A 25,984-nucleotide genomic window follows, 5' to 3' on the forward strand; every position below is an offset into this window, starting at 1 on the left:
TTTTTTTATTTTGGCATGCTTCAATAGAAGCTGCTATAATCCGATCGGCTCTGCTACATAATGGCAATCAGATCGCCTGTATGTAGCGAATTGCTCACTTGCTATGAGTGCTGACCACTGGGCGATATATGACAGTGTGCTCTTATCCTTGATACTAGTGATGTTTACTGATATGCTAATTATACATTGTGTAGGTCAGATAGTTTGTTGACTTCGAAAACAGAGGAGGAAAAACTATGCAAATAGATTAAATAATCAAGTTACGCTACTTCATCTCATCTCCATTCTTACCCTTCATGTAAATACTGAATTAAGGACATTTGCCAAGTATAAAAATAGATTACATGCCTCTGTGTAGAGACACAGAAAGACAGCCAGAGATTCTGTCAAGACATCCATACATCCAAAGTAACAGAGACAAGACATCAGCCAATACATCATGGCTCCATGACGAGGGACACAGATTATTCTACAGAATGCCAACTTAGGGAACCTCGGCCCCAGTTGGAAGAATACACATCTGCTCCATTAAACCATCGCTGAACCATCGATACGTTTGGAGAAAGCCAGTATTGGGACCCGCCGGTCGCCTAATTCCATGGAGATGTTTGGAGAAGCCAGGTTGTGACCCTCGAGTCAACTGGCCTTGTACCTGAATGGATGGTCATCTTCCTACGCTTGTCATTACCTCCTCTCTGTGTGCATGCCACAGGTGAGGTAGTCAACCCTGGGAGCTCTGAAGTAACAGCTGCCATTATCCGGGCAACTGAGCAGAAGGGTGAGACTCTAATGTGCACCATCTTGGGGTATTTTGCTGGGAGTGTTCTATGTGTTAGCTGCCTGTTTTGTGGTTCAATGAAGTATTGAAACATTGTTTTACCCTCACCCTATGTTGTCAGAGTAGCATTATTCCCACATTAAAGGGAGTCCATTCGATCTGGGTCCATCCCTGCCAGTGTTTCCACAGCCCTCCTATTGGCCATGAAGGAGGAGTGTTCTTCCATTACCACCTTAGCAATGCATTCTAGACATACCCGTTTTCCCTATATTTCAGGAAGTTTCATGCATGTGGCACATTTTTTCCCTTTCTTTTTAGAAACAGAAGGGGCCATAGATCTTTTGGGAAAATCTTTATCCTAAAAGGGATAAAGCTCATATATAGTGGCATGTAAATGTTTAGGCACCCCTGGTCAAATTTACTGTTACTGAAAACAGTTAAGCAAGTTCAAGATTAATTGATCTCTAAAAAAGGGCCTAAAGTTAAAGATGACACATTTCCTTTGTATTTTAGGCACACAAAAAAGTGTTTGTTTTTTTTAAATTACAAAAAGGAAAATGGCTGATGGAAAAGATAGGGTATTATTGGAGGTTTGTGTGCTCAGATCACGTTGACCAAGGTTTCAGACCTTAATTAGCCTGGTAGGGTTATGGCTTGTTCACGATCATCATTCGGAAAGGCCAGGTGATGCAAATTTTCCAGCTTTATAAAAACCCTGGCTCCTCCAACCTTCTGCCAAAAACAGGAACCATGGGTTCTTCTAAGCAACTGCCTAGCACTCAGAAAATAAAATGGTAAAATGAAAATGGTGGATGCCCACAAAGTAGGAGAAGGCTATAAGAAAATGGCAACTTGAAAAAGATTTGCTCTTTCCTCAGTTCTAAATGTAATTAAAAAAATGTCAGTTAACAGGAACAGTGGAGGTCAAGATAAGTTCCGGAAGACCCCCAAAAAATATGTCATAGGATTGCTAGAGAGGTAAAATCAGAGCCCCTGTTTGACTGCAAAAGACCTTCACAAAGATTTAGCAGATTCTTGAGTTGTGGTACATTGTTTTACTGTTTACATTTTGTTCAAGAAGGTGTTGTCCTAGTAGTAGACAACCCCTTTAAGTAAACCTTGTTTTACACAGAACAAAAGAATTGTATAATTGAAAAACGTAACAATATTTGCCAGTACAAAAAAAAAAAAAAATCAGTTACACAATCGCAATTAACCCCTTAATCCCATATGACGTACTATCCCGTCCAGGTGACCTGGGACTTAATTCCCATGGACGGGATAGTACGTCATATGCGATCGGCCGCGCTCACGGGGGGAGCGCGGCCGATCGCGGCCGGGTGTCAGCTGCCTATCGCAGCTGACATCCGGCACTATGTGCCAGGAGCGGTCACGGACCGCTCCCGGCACATTAACCCCCGGCACACCGCGATCAAAGATGATCGCGGTGTGCCGGCGGTGCAGGGAAGCATCGCGCAGGGAGGGGGCTCCCTGCGGGCTTCCCTGAGACGATCGGTACACGGTGATGTGCTCACCGTGTACCGAGCGTCTTCTCCCTGCAGTCCCCGGATCCAAAATGGCCGCCGGGCTGCATCCGGGTCCTGCAGGGAGCACTTCCGGGTCAGGATCAGGCTGCAGCTGCAGCTCTAATCCTGCCCGGCTGTATGTCAGATCACCGATCTGATAGAGTGCTGTGCACACTGTCAGATCGGTGATCTGTGATGTCCCCCCCTGGGACAAAGTGAAAAAGTAAAAAAAAAAATTTCCACACTTGTAAAAAAAAAAATAAAAAAAAAAATTCCTAAATAAAGCAGAAAAAAAAAAATATTATTCCCATAAATACATTTCTTTACATAAAAAAAAAACAAAAAAACAATAAAAGTACACATATTTAGTATCGCCGCGTCCGTAACGACCCGACCTATAAAACTGGCCCACTAGTTAACCCCTTCAGTGAACACCGTAAGAAAAAAAAAAAAAAACGAGCCAAAAAACAACGCTTTATTATCATAACGCTGAACAAAGAGTGGAATAACACGCGATCAAAAAGACGGATATAAATAACCATGTTACCTCTGAAAACGTCATCTTGTCCCGCAAAAAACGAGCCGCCATATAGCATCATAACCAAAAAAATAAAAAAGTTATAGTCCTCTGAATAAAGCGATGCCAAAATAATTATTTTTTCTATAAAATAGCTTTTATCGTATAAAAGCGCCAAAACATAAAAAAAATGATATAAATGAGGTGTCGCTGTAATCGTACTGACCCGAAGAATAAAACTGCTTCATCAATTTTACCAAACGCGGAACGGTATAAACGCCTCCCCCAAAAGAAATTCATGAATAGCTGGTTTTTGGTCATTCTGCCTCACAAAAAAATCGGAATAAAAAGCGATCAAAAACTGTCACGTGTCCGAAAATGTAACCGATAAAAACGTCAACTCGTCCCGCAAAAAACAAGACCTCACATGACTCTGTGGACCAAAATATGGAAAAATTATAGGTCTCAAAATGTGGAGACGCAAAAACTTTTTTGCTATAAAAAGCGTCTTTTAGTGTGTGACGGCTGCCAATCATAAAAATCCGCTAAAAAACTCGCTATAAAAGTAAATCAAACCCCCCTTCATCACCCCCTTAGTTAGGCTAGGTTCACATTGCGTTAATGGGTTAACGCTAACGGACAGCGTTGCACGGCGAAAATGTCACAATTAACGCCGTGCAACGGGTCCGTTAGCACAACCATTGACAGCAATGTGATTTTCAGGTGTAGCGCATCGCTAGAGCGTGCCATTTTCGGCTCGCGCTAGCAAGGTGCCATTCTTTTGTGGCGCGCCTCAGACGCTGCTTGCAGCGTCCGCGGCGCGCCCGAGGTCCGATCCCCGATCTTCCAGAGCGGGGACGTTAACGCGACCACTAAACACGACACCTAAAAAGACATTGTGTTAGCGCAATCCGCTAGTGCTAAACGGATTTCCCTAACGCAATGTGAACCTAGCCTTAGGGAAAAATAATAAAATTAAAAAAAATGTATTTATTTCCATTTTCCGGTTAGGGTTAGGGTTAGGGCTAGGGTTGGGGCTAGGGTTAGGGTTTGGATTACATTTACGGTTGGGATTAGGGTTGGGATTAGAATTAGGGGTGTGTCTGGGTTAGGTGTGTGGTTAGGGTTACAGTTGGGATTAGGGTTAGTGGTGCGTTTGGATTAGGGTTTCATTTATAATTGGGGGGTTTCCACTGTTTAGACACATCAGGGGCTCTCCAAACGCGACATGGCGTCCGATCTCAATTCCAGCCAATTCTGCATTGAAAAAGTAAAACAGTGCTCCTTCACTTCCGAGCTCTCCCGTGCGCCCAAACAGGGGTTTACCCCAACATATGGGGTATCAGCGTACTCTAGACAAATTGGACAACAACTTTTTGGGTCCAAGTTCTCTTGTTATCCTTGGGAAAATAAAAATTTGGGGGGCTAAAAATCATTTTTGTGGGAAAAAAAAGGATTTTTATTTTCACGGCTCTGCGTTGTAAACTGTAGTGAAACACTTAGGGGTTCAAAGTTCTCACAACACATCTAGATAAGTTCCATGGGAGGTCTAGTTTCTAATATGGGGTCACTTGTGGGGGGTTTGTACTGTTTGGGTACATCAGGGGCTCTGCAAATGCAACGTGACTCCTGCAGACCAATCCATCTAAGTCTGCATTCCAAATGGCGCTCCTTCCCTTCCGAGCTCTGCCATGCGCCCAAACAGTGGTTCCCCCCCACATATGGGGTATCAGCGTACTCAGGACAAATTGGACAACAACTTTTGGGGTCCAATTTATTATGTTACCCTTGTGAAAATACAAAACTGGGGGCTAAAAAATTTTTGCGAAAAAAAAATAAATTTATTTTAACGGCTCTGCGTTATAAACTGTAGTGAAACACTTGGGGGTTCAAAGCTCTCAAAACACATCTAGATAAGTTCCTTAGAGGGTCTAGTTTCCAAAATGGTGTCACTTGTGGGGGTTTTTAATGTTTAGGCACATCAGGGGCTCTCCAAACCAACATGGCGTCCCATCTTAATTCCAGTCAATTTTGCATTGAAAAGTCAAATGGCGCTCCTTCCCTTCCGAGCTCTGCTATGCACCCAAAAAGTGGTTTACCCCCACATATGGGGTATCGTCGCACTCAGGACAAATTGCACAACAACTTTTGTGGTCTAATTTCTTCTCTTACCCTTGGGAAAATAAAAAATTGGGGGCGAAAAGATCATTTTTGTGAAAAAATAAGATTTTTTATTTTTACGGCTCTGCATTATAAACTTCTGTGAAGCACTTGTTGGGTCAAAGTGCTCACCACACATCTAGATAAGTTCCTTAAGGGGTCTACTTTTCAAAATGGTGTCACTTGTGAGGGGTTCCAATGTTTAGGCACATCAGGGGCTCTCCAAACGCAACATGGCGTCCCATCTCAATTCCAGTCAATTTTGCATTGAAAAGTCAAATGGCGCTCCTTTCCTTCCGAGCTCTGCCATGCGCCCAAACAGTGGTTTACCCCCACATATGGGGTATCGTCGCACTCAGGACAAATTGCACAACAACTTTTGTGGTCTAATTTCTTCTCTTACCCTTGGGAAAATAAAAAATTGGTGGCGAAAAGATTATTTTTGTGAAAAAATATGATTTTTTATTTTTACGGCTCTGCATTATAAACTTCTGTGAAGCACTTGTTGGGTCAAAGTGCTCACCACACCTCTAGATAAGTTCCTTAAGGGGTCTACTTTCCAAAATGGTGTCACTTGTGGGGATTTCAATGTTTAGGCACATCAGGGGCTCTCCAAACGCAACATGGCATCCCATCTCAATTCCAGTCAATTTTGCATTGAAAAGTAAAATGGCGCTCCTTCCCTTCCGAGCTCTGCCATACGCCCAAACAATGGTTTACACCCATATACGGGGTATCAGCGTACTCAGGACAAATTGGCCAACAATTTTTGAGGTTCAATTTCTTCTCTTACTCTTGGGAAAATAAAAAATTGGGGGCGAAAAGATCATTTTTGTGAAAAAATATGATTTTTTATTTTTACGGCTCTGCATTATAAACTTCTGTGAAGCAATTGGTGGGTCAAAGTGGTCACCACACATCTAGATAAGTTCCTTAGGGTGTCTACTTTCCAAAATGGTGTCACTTGTGGGGGGTTTCAATGTTTAGGCACATCAGTGGCTCTCCAAACGCAACATGGTGTCCCATCTCAATTCCTGTCAATTTTGCATTTAAAAGTCAAATGGCGCTCCTTCCCTTCCGAGCTCTGCCATGCGCCCAAACAGTGGTTTACCCCCACATATGGGGTATCAGCGTACTCAGTACAGATTGTACAACAATGTTTGGCATCCATTTTATCCTGTTACCCTTGGTAAAATAAAACAAATTGGAGCTGAAATAAATTTTGTGTGAAAAAAAGTTAAATATTCATTTTTATTTAAACATTCCAAAAATTCCTGTGAAACCCCTGAAGGGTTAATAAACTTCTTGAATGTGGTTTTGAGCACCTTGAGGGGTGCAGTTTTTAGAATGGTGTCACACTTGGGTATTTTCTATCATATAGACCCCTCAAAATGACATCAAATGAGATGTGGTCCCTAAAAAAAAATCGTGTTGTAAAAATTAGAAATTGCTGGTCAACTTTTAACCCTTATAACTCCCTAACAAAAAAAATTGGTTCCAAAATTGTGCTGATTTAAAGTAGACATGTGGGAAATGTTATTTATTAAGTATTTTTTGTGACATATCTCTGTGATTTAATTGCATGAAAATTCAAAGTTGGAAAATTGTGAAATTTTCAAGATTTTCGCCAAATTTCCTTTTTTTTCACAAATAAATGCAGGTAATATCAAAGAAATGTTACCACTGTCATGAAGTACAATATGTCACGAGAAAACATTGTCAGAATCACCGGGATCCGTTGAAGCTTTCCAGAGTTATAACCTCATAAAGGGACAGTGGTCAGAATTGTAAAAATTGGCCCGGTCATTAACGTGCAAACCACCCTCGGGGCTTAAGGGGTTAAATGAGTAAAAATTTAATATATTTGTGCCATTTCCTAAGTTTTTGGTATGACTGATGCTTTTATCTGCAGAACTTGTTGCATTATAAATTATCGAATGCTTCTGCTACTTTAGGCTAAATTGGAGTGGCATTCAACTTTGTTTTAGAAATCTCGGCATGAACTAATCTCACAGAACTGGAAGAATGGATGAAAATCCCTCAAATGATAATCGAAAGACTCTTGGCTGGCTAAAAAAAGTGTTTACAAATTGGGATATTTAAAAAATGGATGCTATTAGGCACATGCAGCATGCCCAAACTTTAGCATTTTCCTGTTTGTAATTTTTAAAATGTAAAAGATGAGGAAAAAAAATATTGTTATCTAAAGAACAAATGCAATGTGTCATCTCTAATTTTAGGTCTTTTAGAGATCATTTCATCTTCAACTTGCTTAACTCCTTAATGACCGAACCAATTTTGACCTCAATGACCAAGTCAAATTTTATAACCAGTGTCACTTTAAGTGGTAATAACTCTAGAACGCTTCACTAGATCCCAGTGATTTTGAGACTGCTTTTTCGTGCCATGTTGTACTGCATAACTGTAGTAACATTTCATTAATATGACTTGCGTTAATTTATGAAAAAAGCACTATCGTATTTTCTGGTGTATAAGACGACTGGGCATATAAGATGACCCCCAACTTTTCCATATAAAATATGGAATTTGGGATATACCCGCCGTATAAGACGGGGGTCATCTTATACGCCCAGTCATCTTATACGGCGTGTGGTTCCCAGGGTCTGGAGAAGAGGAGACTCTCCTTCAGGCCCTGGGATCCATATTCATGTAAAAAATAAAGAATAAAAATAAAAAATATCTTTATTCTTTATTTTTTACATGAATATGGATCCCAGGGCCTGAAGGAGAGTCTCCTCTTCTCCAGACCCTGGGAACATCCAGGATCAATCCATGCACACGCCGTACTCTGCGTATAAGACGACCCCGACTTTTGGGACAATTTTTAGGGGTTAAAAAGTCGTCATACGCCGGAAAATACGGTAATTTGAAAATTGCAAAAATTTTTTTTTTTTGGCCAAACAATTTTTGTGCCCTTAAATCAGATAGGTCACACAAAATAGATAATAAATAACATTTCCTACATGCCTACTTTACTCAGCACAATTTTGGAAATTTTTTGTTGTTGTTAGGAAATTAGAAGAGGTTAAACGTGGACCAGCGATTTTTCATTTTTCCAACAAAATTTACAAAACCTTTTTTTTTTTTTAAAGGGACCACCTCACATTTGAAGTAACTTAGGCCTCTTTCACACATCCGTTTTTTAGAATCAGTCACAATCCGTCATTTTTTGAAAAAAAAAAAACGGATCCAGCAAATGTTGCTGCTGGATCCGTTTTTTTCCCCATAGACTTGTATTCGCGACGGATGGCCTTCCGTTTCATCCGTGGTATGACTAATCTAACATTTTTTGTGTAAGGCGTCCATCGCTGGCTATAATGAAAGCCTATGGTCGCTGTCTGTCAGAAGACGGATTCCAGTGACTGATTCCGTTTTTTGCAACCAAGCATGCCCGGAACCCATCCATCTCCCTCTCTCTCCCCCCCCCTCCATCCGGAATTCTGTTTCTTTAACGCTCTTTCTCTTAGCCTCTAATTGGGGGACACAGGACCATGGGTGTTATGCTGCTGTCCAGTAGGAGGCGACACTATGCATAATCTGAAAAAGATTAACCATGGCTTCTCCTCTGCAGGCTCGCGTTGGTGGTCAGGACCTTCCATTGACCTGTGAGAAAAGATTTCCCCGTTGCTAGCGAGGTTGGCTGGAGCCACCAGTGCAGGGACCTCCTGGTTGATGACGTTAGCTGGATCTCCCTGTCGAGAGAAAAAGGATTCTTGTCCCAGGACTTGAGTATGGCTAGTTAGAGAGGCCTGAGGTGAAACTGGGCAAATGGGACCGCTTCTATTGCTGCCGTCATCCTGCTCAGTACGCTCATGGCAAACCGGATTGGGATGGGGGGGTTGTTTTGGTTGCGGAGGAGAGTGCGAACTCTTAGGTGGAGAGCCAGTGCCATGTCCTTGGGAAGGAGCATCAGTCCCCTGGAGGTGTTGAATAGCATTCCCAGTAAGGTCAGAGACTGACTCGGGGTTGGCGATGACTTTTGTAGGTTGACTAACCAGCCCAGGCAACTCAGTGTCGATTGTGATTGAGACACTGAGCTCTCAGTCCTTGAAGGTGGACGCTTTGATGAGGAGACCGTCCAGGTATGGAACGGCTACTATGCCTCTGGAGTGCAGGACGTCCATGGTGGCTGCCATGACCTTGGTAAACACTCTGGGAGCAGAGGCGAGTCCGAACGGGAGAGCCATGAACTGGTAGTGGTCCTGGTCGATTGCAAACCTGAGAAATCTCCGAATGGCCGGTGCAATCGGTCTATGCAGGTATGCGTCTTGTATGTCTATGGAGGCGAGATATTCTCCCTTCTCCTTGGACGCAATGATGGACCGAAGGGACTCCATGCAGAAGTGATAAACGCGTACATATTTGTTGAGTTTTAAGTCCAGTATGGGCCATATGCTGCCTCCTTTCTTGGGGACTACTCCTTTCTTGGAGTAGAACCCTCGGAAGCGCTCGGCCGCGGGAACCGGTACTATGACTCCTGCTTGAAGGAGCGAGGAAACCGCTTGGTGGAAGGCACGAGCCTTGGCTGGCGGTTTTGGGGGAACAGAGAGGAAGAATCGGTTTGGTGGGTTAGAAGTGAACTCTATCTTGTATCCAGAAGACACTAGTTCCCTGACCCACCTGTCTTCTGTAATAGGCAGCCAGGCTTGCTGAAAGAGCGAAAGTCGGCCGCCTACGGGTGGGATGTCTTCCGGAGTCCGTGAGTCATGATAGGGAGAAAGTCTGAGGTTTTCCTCCTTTGGGCTTCGACTGGCCTGCTATGGACTGCCAGGTCTTGTCTGACCTTTGCGTCGACCGTGAGTTGACCCTGCGTGGGGAACGGTTACAATTTTGTGCTGGACGTGATACGGACCAGCCCAAAGAATTCTGAAAGGATCGGAATTGGGTTTGGTTACGCTTATTGTAAGTGCGTTTAGGTTTCAGTTGAGGGAGAGAGGTACTCTTACCCCCGGTGGCGTTGGATATCATGGTGTCCAACTTTTCACCGAAAAGTCGCCCACTGAGATACGGGAAGAGCGTGAGGGGCTTTCCATTCCCGCAGCCAGAGGATACGCCGAATCGTGATGGTGTTTGATGCTATCCCCGCTACACCCCTTGCTGAATCCAGAGCTGCATGAAGCATGTAATCTGCTACAACTGCTATTTGGACCGCTTGGTCCGACAGCTCAGGAGCGGATGCTTGGAGGCCAGCTTGTAAATTTTTGGCCCAAGCCATGATGGCCTTGGCAGCCCAAACTGAAGCGAACATGGGAGCCAGGGAGGCCCCTGCATCCTCGAAAACTGAACAGGCCATGCGTTCTACCTGCCGGTCTGCTGTGACCCTGAGGGTTGAGCTATCTGGCAGTGAAAGGAGGGTCTGTGCTGCTAGTCTAGAGACTGGGGGGGTCCACTTCGGGGGGGGAGGCGGAATCTGTCCATTTTTTGGTGTCCTGCGGAAAGGGGTACCTCGCCTCCAAATATTTGCGATTAGCAAACCTCTTCTCAGGCTGTGAGCTACTTTTAAAGGATCGCCTTAAACTCTGGGTGGTTAGAGAAGACCTTAGGCGGTTTCAGAACTCCTTCAAAGAAAATCTTGTGTTCTGGGGCCTCCGGGGACGGATCAGAAAAGTCCAGCACCTGATGGATGGACGAAATTACGTCCTCAACTAGCGCTGTTTTGCTAGGGTGAATTGGGATCAGGGACCCCTCCGTTTCCTTGGCTGAGTCGGAGTCACAGATGCCTTCCGAATCCTGTGTATCGCTGAGGGGCCCCTCGTGGGTGAACTGGGGCAGAGGTCTGCATTGTCTGTCCCTGGTAGGGGACGGTCTAGGTGACCTGGAACTACGATGTCTCTCCCTAGAGGGGGATGACCGTGTGCTATGGGATGACGCAGATGAACGTGACCTGTGGGTCCGCTTACGTCCTGACCTAGACATGGATGTGCCCGGGACGTCATGTCCCTGAGGTGAGCTCTCCCTTTGCTGGGTAATGCTCATAGCCAAGGCATGACCTGCAGAGCCTGAAGCAATGTGGAGGTTAGGTTATCTATAGACTGCATCATAGATTGCGACATCTGAGTAGCCCATTCCAGCGTCGCATCAGACACCGAAGCATTGGTAGGGGCTTCTTGGGGCTCTGACACGGTAGTCTGGATACAGTCCTGGCAGTGTTGGTACATGCTGCCACTGGGAAGAGTGGTCCTACAGGCTGTGCAGAATTCATAAAAGCTGTCCTGCCTGGTTTTCTTGGACCTTGAGCCCAGCATAGCGCACGAGATGGGTGGCTATGCAGAGGGCCCTACAGGGGTGGCTATGCAGAGGAACCTATAGGGGGTCTTATAGGAATATGGAATCACAGCCGAGTAAGAACCCCAGCTGTGATCTTACCCCACCAGTTTGCCCCTAGGTTCAGCGCAGAAGATCCACAGTGCTGTGCCCCCCGGAGACTGGCTGGCCTGGACGCCAGGAGTTGCAGGGTTAATCTTGTCCTGCAGCAGAAATGGCCACCGAGGAGAAGAGGAAGGAGAAAGGGGGCGGAGAGCGGAGAAAAAGGCGTCAGGGCTGTGCAAAAACATGCCCTTTCAGTCTCGATCCGCCCCCTCTGACACTGCAGAGTCATATTTGTCATCCGGGGGGCGGGCCAGGGGGCAGAAACAAGGCGGCCGAAGCCGCGGTCTAAAGTAGATGCCTGATGCCCAAGAGGGCTCCAGGCCGGCGCGGAAGTCCGGGAGGGGATCGGATCTGAACCGGACCCTCCTTTATTTGAAAAGCAGGATAGCGGTGGGGCTATAAGTGGTGGGGGCTGAAGGGCCCCCCCCCCTGCTGCTGCCACAGAGACAGGGCGCAGGGAGCCCTGTGTCTCAGATGTGCCATGCCTGCCTGCACTCCCCCGGGCCCCGACAGGAGCCCGCAGCTGGGCTGGGGTCCCTGGATGCAGGCGTAGTGTGCTGGCCCATGCTGCTGGGAGCTGCAGAGTGCTGCCTGTACAGGCCCTACCTGAGGCGTCTCAACCTAATGCCCCCAGAGGGGGATTAGGGAGGGTGCTGCTGTCACCTTCAGGGGGCTTCATCCTCGCCTCAACCTCAACCCAGAAACCAAAAGGAATTGGGGAAGGAGGGGGGGTCTCGACTTCGAACCAGCACCCGAGGGGCCGAGGAAGGAGCCATGCCGGGAGTCTTGCAGAGACCCACTTTTCCTCATCTGTAATCTCGTCGTGGAAAAAAACGTAGTACGAAATTTTAGGTGTGCCTCCTATGCGACACTGAGCAAAAACTCGAGAAGGCCAACGCCGTCCAGAGGTGTATACTGCAGAGGAGGAGCCATGGTTAATCTTTTTCAGATTATGCATAGTGTCGCCTCCGAGTGGACAGCAGCATAACACCCATGGTCCTGTGTCCCCCAATGAGGCGACAGAGTAAAACAGATTCAGTGGATCAGTTTTTTACAATCTGCACAGTATCCGTCTTTTCAACACTTTGACGGATTCTAAAAAACGGATGTGTGAAAGAGGCCTTAGAGGGCTCTATATGACAGAAAATACCCAAACGTGACGCCATTCTAAAAACTGCACCCCTCAAGGTGCTCAAAGCCACATTCTAGACGTTTATTAACCCTTCAGTTGCTTCATGAGAACTGAAGCACTGTGGAAGGAAAAAATTAACATTTAACTTTTTTCACACGAAAAATTTACTTTAGACCCCAATATTTTTATTTTCACAAGGGTAGCAAGTGAAAATGGTCCACAACATTTTTATTTTTGTTTTTGCAATTTCACCTGAGCATGCAGACACCCCATATGTGGGGGAATCTACTGTTTGGGCACATGGCAGGGCTCGACAGGGAAGGAGAACCGTTTGACTTTTTGAAAGCAAAATTGCCTGCAATTGAGAGCAGACGCCATGTCGCGTTTGGGGAGCCCCTGATGTGCCTAAACAGTGGAAACCCCCAACAAGTGACTCCATTTTGGAAACCACACCCCTCAAGGATTTTATCCTGAGTTATGCTGAGCGTTTTGAACCCACAGATACAACACAGAATTTGATAACATTAGGTCATCATATTGTATATGTTGTCATTAGTGGTTAGCGCAAGTGCTTGCTACTCCAGTTTACATCAAATCTAGCGGGTGCTTGAGTGACATGCTCGAGTCCCTGCTCAGCACTTTTCGCGGATGTTAAGACACCAAGAAAAAAAACAAAACAAACATGCAGGGATCTGCGATACTCCATGCACTTCTGAGTACCCGATGCAAACTCAAGTAGCGAGCACTTGCGCTCAACACTAGCCGTCATATCATTTTGTTGTTTAAGCTTTTGAAAAAAAACATAACAGAAAACTAATTCTAACTCCAACCCTAACAAAACCCTTATCCCACTGGTGGGTGGCGGAGGGAGGATCATTTTAACCTCTTTGGTGTTGCTGTCCCTCTCAAGGATATGAAGGACAACCTCCTGATCATGAGGTCAGGAGGTACACCCTGAAAATGTCTAAGGTACATCCTGGAAATGTCTATTATATTCCTCCCGTGACGTAGGACTGTGCTCAGCGCCTCCCCTGTTCTAGTAATTGCTAGCTCTCCTGACTAGACTGAAGTCACCTACTTTACCTATTCTTTTTAACTATTGCACATGCACAGTAAAGAACAGTACCTGCACAGGTGTATCAGACTGTGTGCATGATATAAAAGATATCAGCCATGATAATCAAAGCAGGAAAGCCAGTGATTGCTGGGATAGAAGAGGTGCAAATAACATTTATCAAACCTGACAAGTAGCATACAGCGCAAGAGGATTATAAAAGGCATTTTCTTAGATATGCAGGTTAGCCGGTGTTTTATAAACAGGTTTCTGAAGTGGCGTTCAAGAGGACTCAAAAGGTGATGAATTTTAATTAATACAGGGAAATCCTGGTGACGACGTCCCTTTATGTTACATAAGTTCTCACCTGAGTGTCCGCGGTCAGGACTTTGACACGCTGTGTTGACACCATAACGTCCACTTCTGTCATAGGCTGAGATTCTCCATCTGGTGCCTAAAGAGTAAAACAAAAAAAATAAAAAATACACAAACATAAGAAAATGGAAGGCAATGTGCATTTCTTACTTTTTTTCTCTATTCTGTGCCTGCATTAGTCTGCCCATACTCTTACTTTCACCCTGTTCACTGCCTCTTGTGCCTGCCGCATACGTGTGCTGGCCATCTGATGTCTCTCACACTGTAGCTGTGTAGATCCCAAATACTTTGCACCAAAGACGACTCCATCAAGTAAATCTTCTGGATCACAAGGACCAGGCACTGATTGAAAGAAAGACTACCATTTTAATATTTACCCCTAAAGAAACAAAATGCAACGTTACAAAACCCTGGACAAACCAAGCCATATATAACACAGTAAGCACCTTGTCTTGTAAAAGAACAGAGGCTCTGCAAATTTAGAGGGCTTGGACAATTTTCCTTAATTTTACCAAATGTGCTAGGGAAATAATTCTGTAGCAATTATATCAAGTATTACATGTTCTCCTCCTGCACTTACTAATGCTGCCTTAGGCTTCTTTCACACTAGCGTCGGAATCTCCCCGTCGCAATGCGTCGGGGAGAGATTCCGACGCTAGCGTTTGCTGCATTGCACAATGGAGGCAGCGGATGCATTTTTCCGGCGCATCCGCTGCCCCATTGTAAGGTGCGGGGAGGTGGGGGCGGTCCGTCGGGAGAAAAAAACGTTACATGTAGGGTTTTTTTCTCCCGACGGTCCGCCAAAGCACGACGCATCCGTCAAAAGACGGATGCGAAGTGTGCCAATCCGTCGCAAATGCGTCGTCAATAGAAGTCTATGGGGAAAAAACGCATCCTGCAAGCACTTTTGCAGGATGCGTTTTTTTCTGCAAAACGACGCATTGTGACGGATTTAAAAAAACGCTAGTGTGAAAGTACCCTTACTCAGCTCTTCAGTCCATACAATGGCTGCTGGTGGCACAGAATGACTAGCCCTATCCATCGGCCTCATCCAATAAACAGCTTTTCTGTGTGCAGCATTTGCACAGAGGATGCTGATGAACTGGGCTCCATCAAGTACAGTGTAGCAGAAGGGTCCCTCATTAGCCATCACAAGGCATCATTGTCCCATCCACAAGGTCAAGCTGTGGAAAGAGGCTGTACAGCTGCAGCTCTGTACATCATTTCTTCTAAAACCAATGCTTCTATGGGACAATTACACCATATTATGGAAACAAACAGGTTGAACTGGAAGACCTCTGTTTAATCTGTGGCATATGGAAATCACCTAATAAAATTTGGACCATGCGGTGAAGAGTCTAAAGAGAATCTTTCACCACATTTGTAGATTGAATAGCCCAGGCGCACTACTATACAGTTGTGGCCAAAAGTATTGACACCCCTGCAATTCTGTCAGATAATACTCAGTTTCTTCCTGAAAATGATTGCAAACACAAATTCTTTGTTATTATTATCTTTATTTACTTTGTCTTAAATGAAAAAAAACACAAAAAGAATTGTCCTAAAGCCAAATTGGATATAATTCCACACCAAACATAAAAAGGGGGTGGACAAAAGTATTGGCACTGTTCGAAAAATCATGTGATGCTTCTCTAATTTGTGTAATTAACAGCACCTGTAACTTACCTGTGGCACCTAACAGGTGTTGGCAATAACTAAATCACACTTGCAGCCAGTTGACATGGCTTAAAGTTGACTCAACCTCTGTCCTGTGTCCTTGTGTGTACCACATTGAGCATGGAGAAAAGAAAGACCAAAGAACTGTCTGAGGACTTGAGAAACCAAATTGTGAGGAAGCATGAGCAATCTCAAGGCTACAAGTCCATCTCCAAAGACCTGAATGTTCCTGTGTCTACCGTGCGCAGTGTCATCAAGAAGTTTAAAGCCCATGGCACTGTGGCTAACCTCCCTAGATGTGGACGGAAAAGAAAAATTGACAAGAGATTTCAACGCAAGATTGTGCGGATGTTGGATAAAGAACCTCGACTAACATCCAAACAAGTTCAAGCTGCCCTGCAGTCCGAGGGTACAACAGTGTCAACCCGTACTATCCATCGGCATCTGAATGAAAAGGGACTGTATGGTAGGAGACCCAGGAAGACCCCACTTCTTACCCCGAGACATAAAAAAGCCAGGCTGGAGTTTGCCAAAACTTACCTGAAAAAGCCTAAAACGTTTTGTAAAAATGTTCTCTGGTCAGATGATACAAAAGTAGAGCTTTTTGGGCAAAGGCATCAACATAGAGTTTACAGGAGAAAAAAAAAAAAGGCATTCAAAGAAAAGAACACGGTCCCTACAGTCAAACATGGCGGAGGTTCCCTGATGTTTTGGGGTTGCTATGCTGCCTCTGGCACTGGACTGCTTGACCGTGTGCATGGCATTATGAAGTCTGAAGACTACAAACAAATTTTGCAGCATAATGTAGGGCCCAGTGTGAGAAAGCTGGGTCTCCCTCAGAGGTCATGAGTCTTCCAGCAGCACAATGACCCAAAACACACGTCAAAAAGCACTAGAAAATGGTTTGAGAGAAAGCACTGGAGACTTCTAAGGTGGCCAGCAATGAGTCCAAACCTGAATCCCATAGAACACATGTGGAGAGATCTCAAAATGGCAGTTTGGAGAAGGCACCCTTCAAATATCAGAGACCAGGAGCAGTTTGCCAAAGAAGAATGGTCTAAAATTCCAACAGAGCATTGTAAGAAACTCATTGATGGTTACCGGAAGCGGTTGGTTGCAGTTATTTTGGCTAAAGGTTGTGCAACCAAGTATTAGGCTGAGGGTGTCAATACTTTGGTCTAGCCCATTTTTGGAGTTTTGTGAAATGATCAATGTTTTGCTTTATTCTCTTTTGTGTTTTTTCATTTAAGACAAATTAAATGAAGATAATACCAAAGAATTTGTGATTGAAATCATTTTCAAGGAAGAAACTGAGTATTATCTGACAGAACTGCAGGGGTGTCAATACTTTTGGCCACAAGTGTAACTAACGTAATCAAGGGAGGTTGGCACACAATTGCAATTGTAATTATTGGCACACAATTTTTGACATAAAAATAAATAAAATCACATTTAAGTACAACCACTAGATCGCCTGCAAGTGTTAAATATCAAAACACTGCACACTGCAATGTGTAAACCCCATATTTTAAGCAATATTTCTAAGCTGTATGAATCGTAATAATTATTGGTACCCAATATAATCTGGGGTAAGAAAGGCTATAAGATATGAATGAAAAAAAATGGACTAACTCCCTTATACAACCCCCATCAACCAATAAGGGGTCGCAGGCATCTGCAGCTCTGCAGCAGTAGGCTGCTGAAAAAAGAAGAAAAAAGAACCCCTATAGGCAAAATTGCCATGAGAGAGCCAGCAAACAGTAATGGTGAACGATCCCATAAACTGGGACGGAAGAGAGATAAATCATAATGAGACAATTGGTGGCAACATTTTCCGTCAAGATCCTAAAGTCACCAGCAAAATGGCCCAGGATATATAAGGGAAACTTACAGTGTTATACCAGGGGTTAAGCCAGCCAGGAAAGCAATTCCCAGCAGATCAGGACACAAGTGGAGGAACCGGTTGTGGCCCCGATAACATAATAAAGCCTATACTCATCTGCCATGCTTGAGCCATTCCAGCGGTGTCGGAACTCGCTCTCTCTGAGGATCTCTTGCAGTGTTGGGTCACATGACGCCGATGCCCAATGAGCATTAGCGTTTACATAACCCCCCAGCGAGGTTCATAATAAAACTGCCGCATTTAGTCAGCCGTTTCACCAATGTGTACATACAGTGGGGTAAAAAAGTATTTAGTCAGTCAGCAATAGTGCAAGTTCCACCACTTAAAAAGATGAGAGGCGTCTGTAATTTACATCATAGGTAGACCTCAACTATGGTAGACAAACTGAGAAAAAAAATCCAGAAAATCACATTGTCTGTTTTTTTAACATTTTATTTGCATATTATGGTGGAAAATAAGTATTTGGTCAGAAACTAAATTTCATCTCAATACTTTGCAATATATCCTTTGTTGGCAATGACAGAGGTCAAACGTTTTCTGTAAGTCTTCACAAGGTTGCCACACACTGTTGTTGGTATGTTGGCCCATTCCTCCATGCAGATCTCCTCTAGAGCAGTGATGTTTTTGGCTTTTCGCTTGGCAACATGGACTTTCAACTCCCTCCAAAGGTTTTCTATAGGGTTGAGATCTGGAGACTGGCTAGGCCACTCCAGGACCTTGAAATGCTTCTTACGAAGCCACTCCTTCGTTGCCCTGGCGGTGTGCTTTGGATCATTGTCATGTTGAAAGACCCAGCCACGTTTCATCTTCAATGCCCTTGCTGATGGAAGGAGGTTTGCACTCAAAATCTCACGATACATGGCCCCATTCATTCTTTCATGTACCCGGATCAGTCGTCCTGGCCCCTTTGCAGAGAAACAGCCCCAAAGCATGATGTTTCCACCACCATGCTTTACAGTAGGTATGGTGTTTGATGGATGCAACTCAGTATTCTTTTTCCCCCAAACACGACAAGTTGTGTTTCTACCAAACAGTTCCAGTTTGGTTTTATCAGACCATAGGACATTCTCCCAAAACTCCTCTGGATCATCCAAATGCTCTCTAGCAAACTTCAGACGGGCCCGGACATGTACTGGCTTAAGCAGTGGGACACGTCTGGCACTGCAGGATCTGAGTCCATGGTGGCGTAGTGTGTTACTTATGGTAGGCCTTGTTACATTGGTCCCAGCTCTCTGCAGTTCATTCACTAGGTCCCCCCGCGTGGTTCTGGGATTTTTGCTCACTGTTCTTGTGATCATTCTGACCCCACGGGGTGGGATTTTGCGTGGAGCCCCAGATCAAGGGAGATTATCAGTGGTCTTGTATGTCTTCCATTTTCTAATTATTGCTCCCACTGTTGATTTCTTCACTCCAAGCTGGTTGGCTATTGCAGATTCAGTCTTCCCAGCCTGGTGCAGGGCTACAATTTTGTTTCTGGTGTCCTTTGACAGCTCTTTGGTCTTCACCGTAGTGGAGTTTGGAGTCAGACTGTTTGAGGGTGTGCACAGGTGTCTTTTTATACTGATAACAAGTTTAAACAGGTGCCATTACTACAGGTAATGAGTGGAGGAAAGAGGAGACTCTTAAAGAAGAAGTTACAGGTCTGTGAGAGCCAGAAATCTTGATTGTTTGTTTCTGACCAAATACTTATTTTCCACCATAATATGCAAATAAAATGTTAAAAAAACAGACAATGTGATTTTCTGGATTTTTTTTTCTCAGTTTGTCTCCCATAGTTGAGGTCTACCTATGATGTAAATTACAGACGCCTCTCATCTTTTTAAGTGGTGGAACTTGCACTATTGCTGACTGACTAAATACTTTTTTGCCCCACTGTATGTCCAGAATCTCCTAAAGATTGAAGCAGTAGTCCTGACGCCCGAGCAAGAAAAGTGCAAGGGCCCATACTCCGGTCTCTTCTCAGTAAAAAAAAAAAACCCTCAGGAGAGAGCAGGACAATTATAAATTTAAAGCCCCTGAACCTCTGGATTAAAAAAATAAAAATTTCAAGATGGAGTCCATCAGATCTACAATTCCCCTTATAGACAGGAATGTGGTGTTGTGCACCCTAGACTTAAAGAACGCATACGATCACGTTCTCGTCCATGCTTCATTTCAGAGATACCCAAGGTTCGCTCTGAGGGTCCGGAGAGAGTCAGTCACTACCAGTTCCGTTGCCTTCCTTTCGGCCTATCCTCAGCACCCAATGTGTTCACCAAGCTTGTGGTGATGTTGGTCACCTATCTAAGGAGATGGGATATCATTCATAGTCCCCTACCTAGATGACTTCCTGATCATAGCCAGCTCCAAGGAACAACTCGATTTCCACACTACAGAGGCTGGGATAGGTCATAAAGTGGGAAAAGTCAAATCTCTTTCCAGAATCCAGAAAGAGGTTCCTAGGGGTTCTTCTAAACTCCCAACTGAGAACATATTTTTTACCAGAAAAGAAGCAGATCACTATGAGGAAAGGAATCCACCAATTTATAGGAAGCTGCTGCTCCATCAGAGAAGCAATGAGGATCCTGGGACTAATGACCACTTGCATCCCTGCCGTTCTATCTGTTTGGGACAAAAGCCAACTGTCCTTGGATTCTGTGATGCCCCTATCCCGCTCGGTGAAGAAATCTCTACGATGATGGACCACTATGGAAAACCTCCAGGCGAGACTTACCTGGATTCTCTCCCCTTGCACCATAATCACCACCGACGCAAGTTAGCAGGGCTACGGGCGGCCATTCGGAAGGAAGATACTTTCAGGGAGAGTGGAGCCCAGAGATTGGAGACAAATCCTCAAACTTCAGGGAACTGTATGCAGTATGGAAGGTACTACTCCAGATCCAGTTGACTCTCAGGGGCAGGTATATAAAAGGTCCTGTCCAACAACACTACAATGGTGGTGTTCCTACGCCATTAAGGGGGGGCCCAAACATCCTGCCCTACAACGCCTGGCAAGGAAGATCTTCCAATGGGTAGAAAGGACAGTACTATCGGTCTATGCAGTACACCTGGAAGGATCCAGGAACCAGGTGGCAGACTTCTTGAGCAGGCAGAAGATATCCCTGACGAAGTGGGAACTGAACGAGGAAGTGTTTTGCATGCTGTGTCAGTGATTGGGGGTTCCACGGGTGGATCTATTTGCATCCAGAGAAAACGTGAAGGTCAGGGAATTTTTCTCCCAAAACCCTCTAGACTGTCCAGTGGGTATCTATGCACTGTCCGAACAATGGGGAGGGGAAACTGTCCTATGTGTTTCCCCCTTTTCCTCTGGTTCCGAGAGTACTGAAGATAGTACAGGAAGAAAGGGCAAAATTCATCTTGGTGGTGCCCTTCTGGCCGAAAAGGAGTTGGTTCTCCCTGCTGAGAAAGATGGTAGTAGAAGACCCCATCATCCTCCCAAGGGGAAAAAGACCTCCCCTACCAGGGCCCAGTTTTCCCACCACAATAAGCTATCAGGCTACCAGGGCCTTAGACCAAGTTCCTTGAGGGTACAGATTTCAGCCCTTAGTGTATTCTTATTTGTCTCTCCCCCATCTATTCACCCCTGGATACCTAGGTTCTCCAGAGCTGTACAGAGGCTGAGGCCTTCTGTAAGAAAATCTGTCCCATCTTGGGATCTAAACCTGGTGCTCAATGCACTTTGTAAACATCCATACGAACAAGTCAACGATACAGGCTTTCATTCAAAACAGCTTTCCTGGTAGCGATTATTTCAGCCAAATAGTGGAATTACAGGCCCTGTCTATCAGGGACCCGTATTTACGGATATTTGAGGACCAATTGGTCCTGAGGCTCGACCCGGTATTCCTCCATAAAGTTGAATCAACCCCGAACATGAGCCAGGAAGTCATTCTCTTCTCCTTTTGCCAGCACCCTAGAAACCCTAAAGAACAATCCTTTCATTGTCTAGATCAGGGGTGGGGAATCTCACGCCCCAGGGCCATTTTCAGCCCTCGATGACCCTTTTTCAGGCCCCCGAGCAGATTCTCAGAGACTGCATTCTTGGGCAAGGAGCTGTATTTTGATTGCCAAGATCTCATTAATTTCTTCTTGCTCTGTTAGCACCATACACGCAGTGTTCACTAATGAACATTGAAGGGCATGCAATGAAAGATTTGGTCCTGAAACCAGTGCGAGTCAGAATACATTTTGTGGGCGGAGTTTGTACGGCCCCAGAAGGATGGTATAAATATCCAAATGGTCCTTGGCAGAAGAAAAAAGGAAGAAAAAAAAAAAAAAAGATTCCCCACCCCTGGTCTGGATGTTAGGGAAATGGTTCTCCACAACCTAGAGGCAAACAGGGACTGGAGACAGGACACAAACTTATTTGTGCAGTATGGGGGATCAAATAGGGGTAAGAAAGCGGCAAAATCCACAATAGCAAGGTGGATCAGATCCACGACTGGTGTAGCCTACAAGGCTGAGGGAAGATCTCTTCCGGAGACTCTTAGAGCTCATTCAACTAGGGCCTTAGCCACCTCATGGGCAGAGAAAAGGGGGGCATCAGTGGATCAGATACGTAGGCCCCATGGTCGAACCCGAGTACCTTCTCAAGACATTACAAGCTACATGTGGTCTCAGGACAAGTGGCATTGGGTAGGAAAGTTCTTCACACAGTAGTCCCACCCTAGTTCACCAATCTTTGGTTTCTCCATGGTGCTGTCAGGATTGATGACATGGAAAACGGTAATTAGACCTACCGGTAATTGCGTTTCCAGAAATCCATCTTTACAGCGCGGCTAGTTCCCTCCCTTCTGAGAGATTCTATACCTATGTGACGTAACGTTTGCGGAAGAAATCATTAATACATTTTGTTGCATCCATCCTGGTGTGGTACTTAGAAAAGACACTGGAACACAACCTCTCATTGTTTCCTGTCCCAGTAAGGATAAGGACGTGTCCTCCATAGTGCTGGCAAGACTGATGACCTGAAAAAGTACCGTATATACTCGAGTATAAGCCAAGATTTTCAGCCAAGTTTTTTAGGCTGAAAGTGCCCCTCTCGGCTTATACTCGAGTCATTGTCCCAGGATGTTGGCGGGGGAGGGGTAGCGGCAGTAGCCGGCGGCTGTCACAGCCGCCGGTGGAACGGGGACAGGTGAATATCGCATGGCTCCCCCGTCACTCACCTCCTCCTGATGCGGTCTCTGCATGTCACTGCTTCTCAGATGGTCTCTGGTGCCTGCGCTCTTCCTATGTTCAGCGGTCACGTGGTACCGCTCATTAAAGTAATGAATATGGATGCATCTCCACCTCCATTGGCGTGGAGCGCATATTCATTACTTTAATGAGCGATACTGCCAAACACAGGAACAAGCTGCCGGTGCAGGAGAGACCATCAGAAAAGCAGAGACAGCAACAGGATCGGGTATGACGGGGGAGGGTGAGCCATGTGATATTCACCTGTCTCCGTTCCACCGCCGGCCTGTGTCTTCCACGTGCTCTAGCTGAGACTTTCAGGTCAGAGCGCGCGATGACGTGTTTAGTGTCCGCCCTCTGCCTGAACAGTCACTGCAGAGACCCGGGCGACACACGGAGGTGGAACGGGGATAGGTGAATATCACAAGTGTCGGGGGCCTGAGCCAGCGGCGACTCCGGCACCTGGCCCCCATAGCGAAGCGGTGTCCCCGCCTGTTCAGGACACCGGCACCTGGCTCCCAGTGACGAGAGATGAGATAGATAGATAGAGATTATATATATATATATATATATATATATATATATATATATATATTTGTAATCGCAGCAACAGCAGCATATTATTGTACGGAGCATCTTTTGGAGCCATGAATTCTTAGGGTATGCGTCCACGGGCCGGATTACATCCGGAATAACTGCGGATTGAACGCTGTGTACAACCGCAGTGTTCAACCCGCAGCGTCCAGATGTTACAGCATAGTGGAGGGGATTTTATGGACATGCGGCGCGTCTTTTTAGACGACGCTCCGTCGCCACAAGGTAAATCACAGGGCCCTATGGAGTGCGGAGATTCCGGATGTGGGCAATGAACACATCCGGAATCACCGCGCGTACAGAAGGGGGCGGCGCTTTGGGCGGGAGCGAGTTTTCGGCTCCGTCCAAAGCTCTGTCATTACGGACGGTGGACACATACCCTTATGGAGCAGCATATGGGGCATATTATTCTATGGAGCATCTTATGGGGCCATTATTAACCTTTTATGCAGCATTATATGGGGCATATTTTAATATGGAGCATCTTATGGGGCCATTATTAACCTTTGTGCAGCATTATATGGGGCATATTTTTTGTATGGAGCATCTTATGGGGCCCATTATAAACTATATGGAACATTATATGGGGCTCCTAATTCAATATGGACATTAAAAAACATTTAGCCTACTGATGTCTCAATTAATTTTACTTTTATTGTTATCTATTTTTATTTTTGAAATTTACCAGTAGCTGCTGTATTTCCCACCCTAGGCTTATATTCGAGTCAATAGGTTTTGCCAGTTTTTTGTGGCAAAATTAGGGGTCTCGGCTTATACTCGAGTATATACTGTATGTTTATACCCATCCTGTTCTTTCTACTTTAAAAAAATAAAGAAATAAACCCCACATTCAAAATATAGGACCTCACATGGTTAGTGCATATGTCTGGAGTTAGTCAATCCAACAGAACTGTTGTCTTCAACTGTGGCCAGCAGTGATGAGCGAGTGTGCATTATCTGAGCATGCACGAGTGCTAATAGAGCATATCGGATTGCACAAAAAATATGCTCGAGTCGCTGCGGCTGCATGTCTCACAGCTGTTCAACAGGCACTACACATGCAGGGATTGCCTGTTTGCTAGGCAATCCCCCTGTCTGTATAGCGGCTATCTAACAGCTGTGAGGCATGCAGCCGCAGCGACTCGAGCATATTTTTTTGAGTACTCCGATCTGCTCAGATAACGCCTTATCCGAGCACGTTTGCTCATCACTGCTGGCCAGACAATAGTGACAGTTGTATGCCAGATGGGAAATGCTAGCATGTCAGAAAAGGCTTGGCTAACTGGATCCAACTCTCCAGGAATATAGTTAGTTTTGCAGATAGTACATAATTCACATAACGCTGGGGCAGATTTCTCACTGCATTGTGTTTAGTGTAACCGCAGCAGAACCTAATGTTGTTGCCATAACGCAGATTCTAAAATCTCCTCTTACGGCCAACATATGAAGGCAGCCACACATCTATTGCCCACGCTGAGGCTCACATACCTTTTGGTGGTGCTGGATAATTCTGAGACTGTGGCAAAGTCTTTGGTAGAAATAAGTCACAATTGTAAAGGAAAAAAGGAGAGAAAAAAAAAAGTTATTCCAAAATACTACTGTGAGTAAAAAACGGTTAGTCAAGACAATACACTACTTGATATGCCACACTCAAAGTAATGAATCCTCAAGAAACACAAGAATGTGCCCCATAAGAAAAAAAAATAGAAATATTATAGTGTACCCGACCCTGTCAGTGCAGTGAAATTGCCATAACAGCAGAAGCCTGGAGCAGACATCAGTTTCCTCAGGGCTACATCCAGCTGCTGCGCCTGTCTCCTCAGTTTCCCCAAAGCTACATCCAGCTGCTGCGCCCATCTCCTCAGTTTCCCCAAAGCTACATCCAGCTGCTGTGCCCATCTCCTCAGTTTCCCCAAGGCTACATCCAGCTGCTGCGCCCGTCTCCTCAGTTTCCCCAAGGCTACATCCAGCTGCTGTGCCCGTCTCCTCAGTTTCCCCAAGGCTACATCCAGCTGCTGTGCCCATCTCCTCAGTTTCCCCAAAGCTACATCCAGCTGCTGCGCCCATCTCCTCAGTTTCCCCAAAGCTACATCCAGCTGCTGTGCCCGTCTCCTCAGTTTCCCCAAGGCTACATCCAGCTGCTGCGCCCGTCTCCTCAGTTTACACAAGGCTACATCCAGCTGCTGTGCCCGTCTCCTCAGTTTCCCCAAGGCTACATCCTGCTGCTGCACCCATCTCCTCAGATTCCTCAGGGCTACGTCCAGCTGCTGTGCCTTATTTACTTCAAGAAGTGTAAAGGCAGATTTCTTCCGCTATAACAAACCGATCATTACATTTATGGCTGTTCTATACTGGCTACTACAAACTTAATGAAGACAAATGATTGCTGTTAGACCATTCTGTCCCCATACAGCATATTGTCAGCAGCACATCCTCTGCTTATACCAGATGTGCTGCCGACAAAGCTGATTTATTTATTTATTTATTTTAAAGAGAACGCTTCACTTGCTAATTTTTTTTTATTTAATTTAAATGCCTTGTAAAAAATCCCTGAGCTCCCGAGTCTGAAGATTGTTCCCATTTTGTGCTGTCGTGCATTGCAGAAATATTCACATTTGCTTCTTATGTACTTTCCAGTCCTATTGGGCGTTTCTTCTCTGGGGGGGTGCCCTTTCACCCCTCTCCCAGATGCTGCCAATC

At 45.2% G+C, this 25,984-nt stretch overlaps 1 protein-coding gene across 2 annotated transcripts in view; it reads right to left on the bottom strand.

Moving 5' to 3' along the window:
• The window catches only part of LOC138679529 (amyloid-beta A4 precursor protein-binding family A member 3-like), a 52,687-nt gene that overhangs the window by 24,833 nt on the left and 1,870 nt on the right, over window positions 1-25,984 (bottom strand). For both annotated transcript variants that reach the window (XM_069767809.1, XM_069767810.1), the window contains exons 2-4: window positions 24,773-24,812; window positions 14,129-14,274; window positions 13,925-14,011 (exon numbers count right to left, since the gene is read on the bottom strand). In XM_069767809.1, coding sequence (XP_069623910.1) covers window positions 13,925-14,011; window positions 14,129-14,274; window positions 24,773-24,812 — 273 coding nt within the window. The remainder of the gene's footprint in view (window positions 1-13,924; window positions 14,012-14,128; window positions 14,275-24,772; window positions 24,813-25,984) is intronic.

Source organism: Ranitomeya imitator, chromosome 1 (assembly GCF_032444005.1).
Source record: "Ranitomeya imitator isolate aRanImi1 chromosome 1, aRanImi1.pri, whole genome shotgun sequence".
Lineage (NCBI taxonomy): Eukaryota > Metazoa > Chordata > Amphibia > Anura > Dendrobatidae > Ranitomeya > Ranitomeya imitator.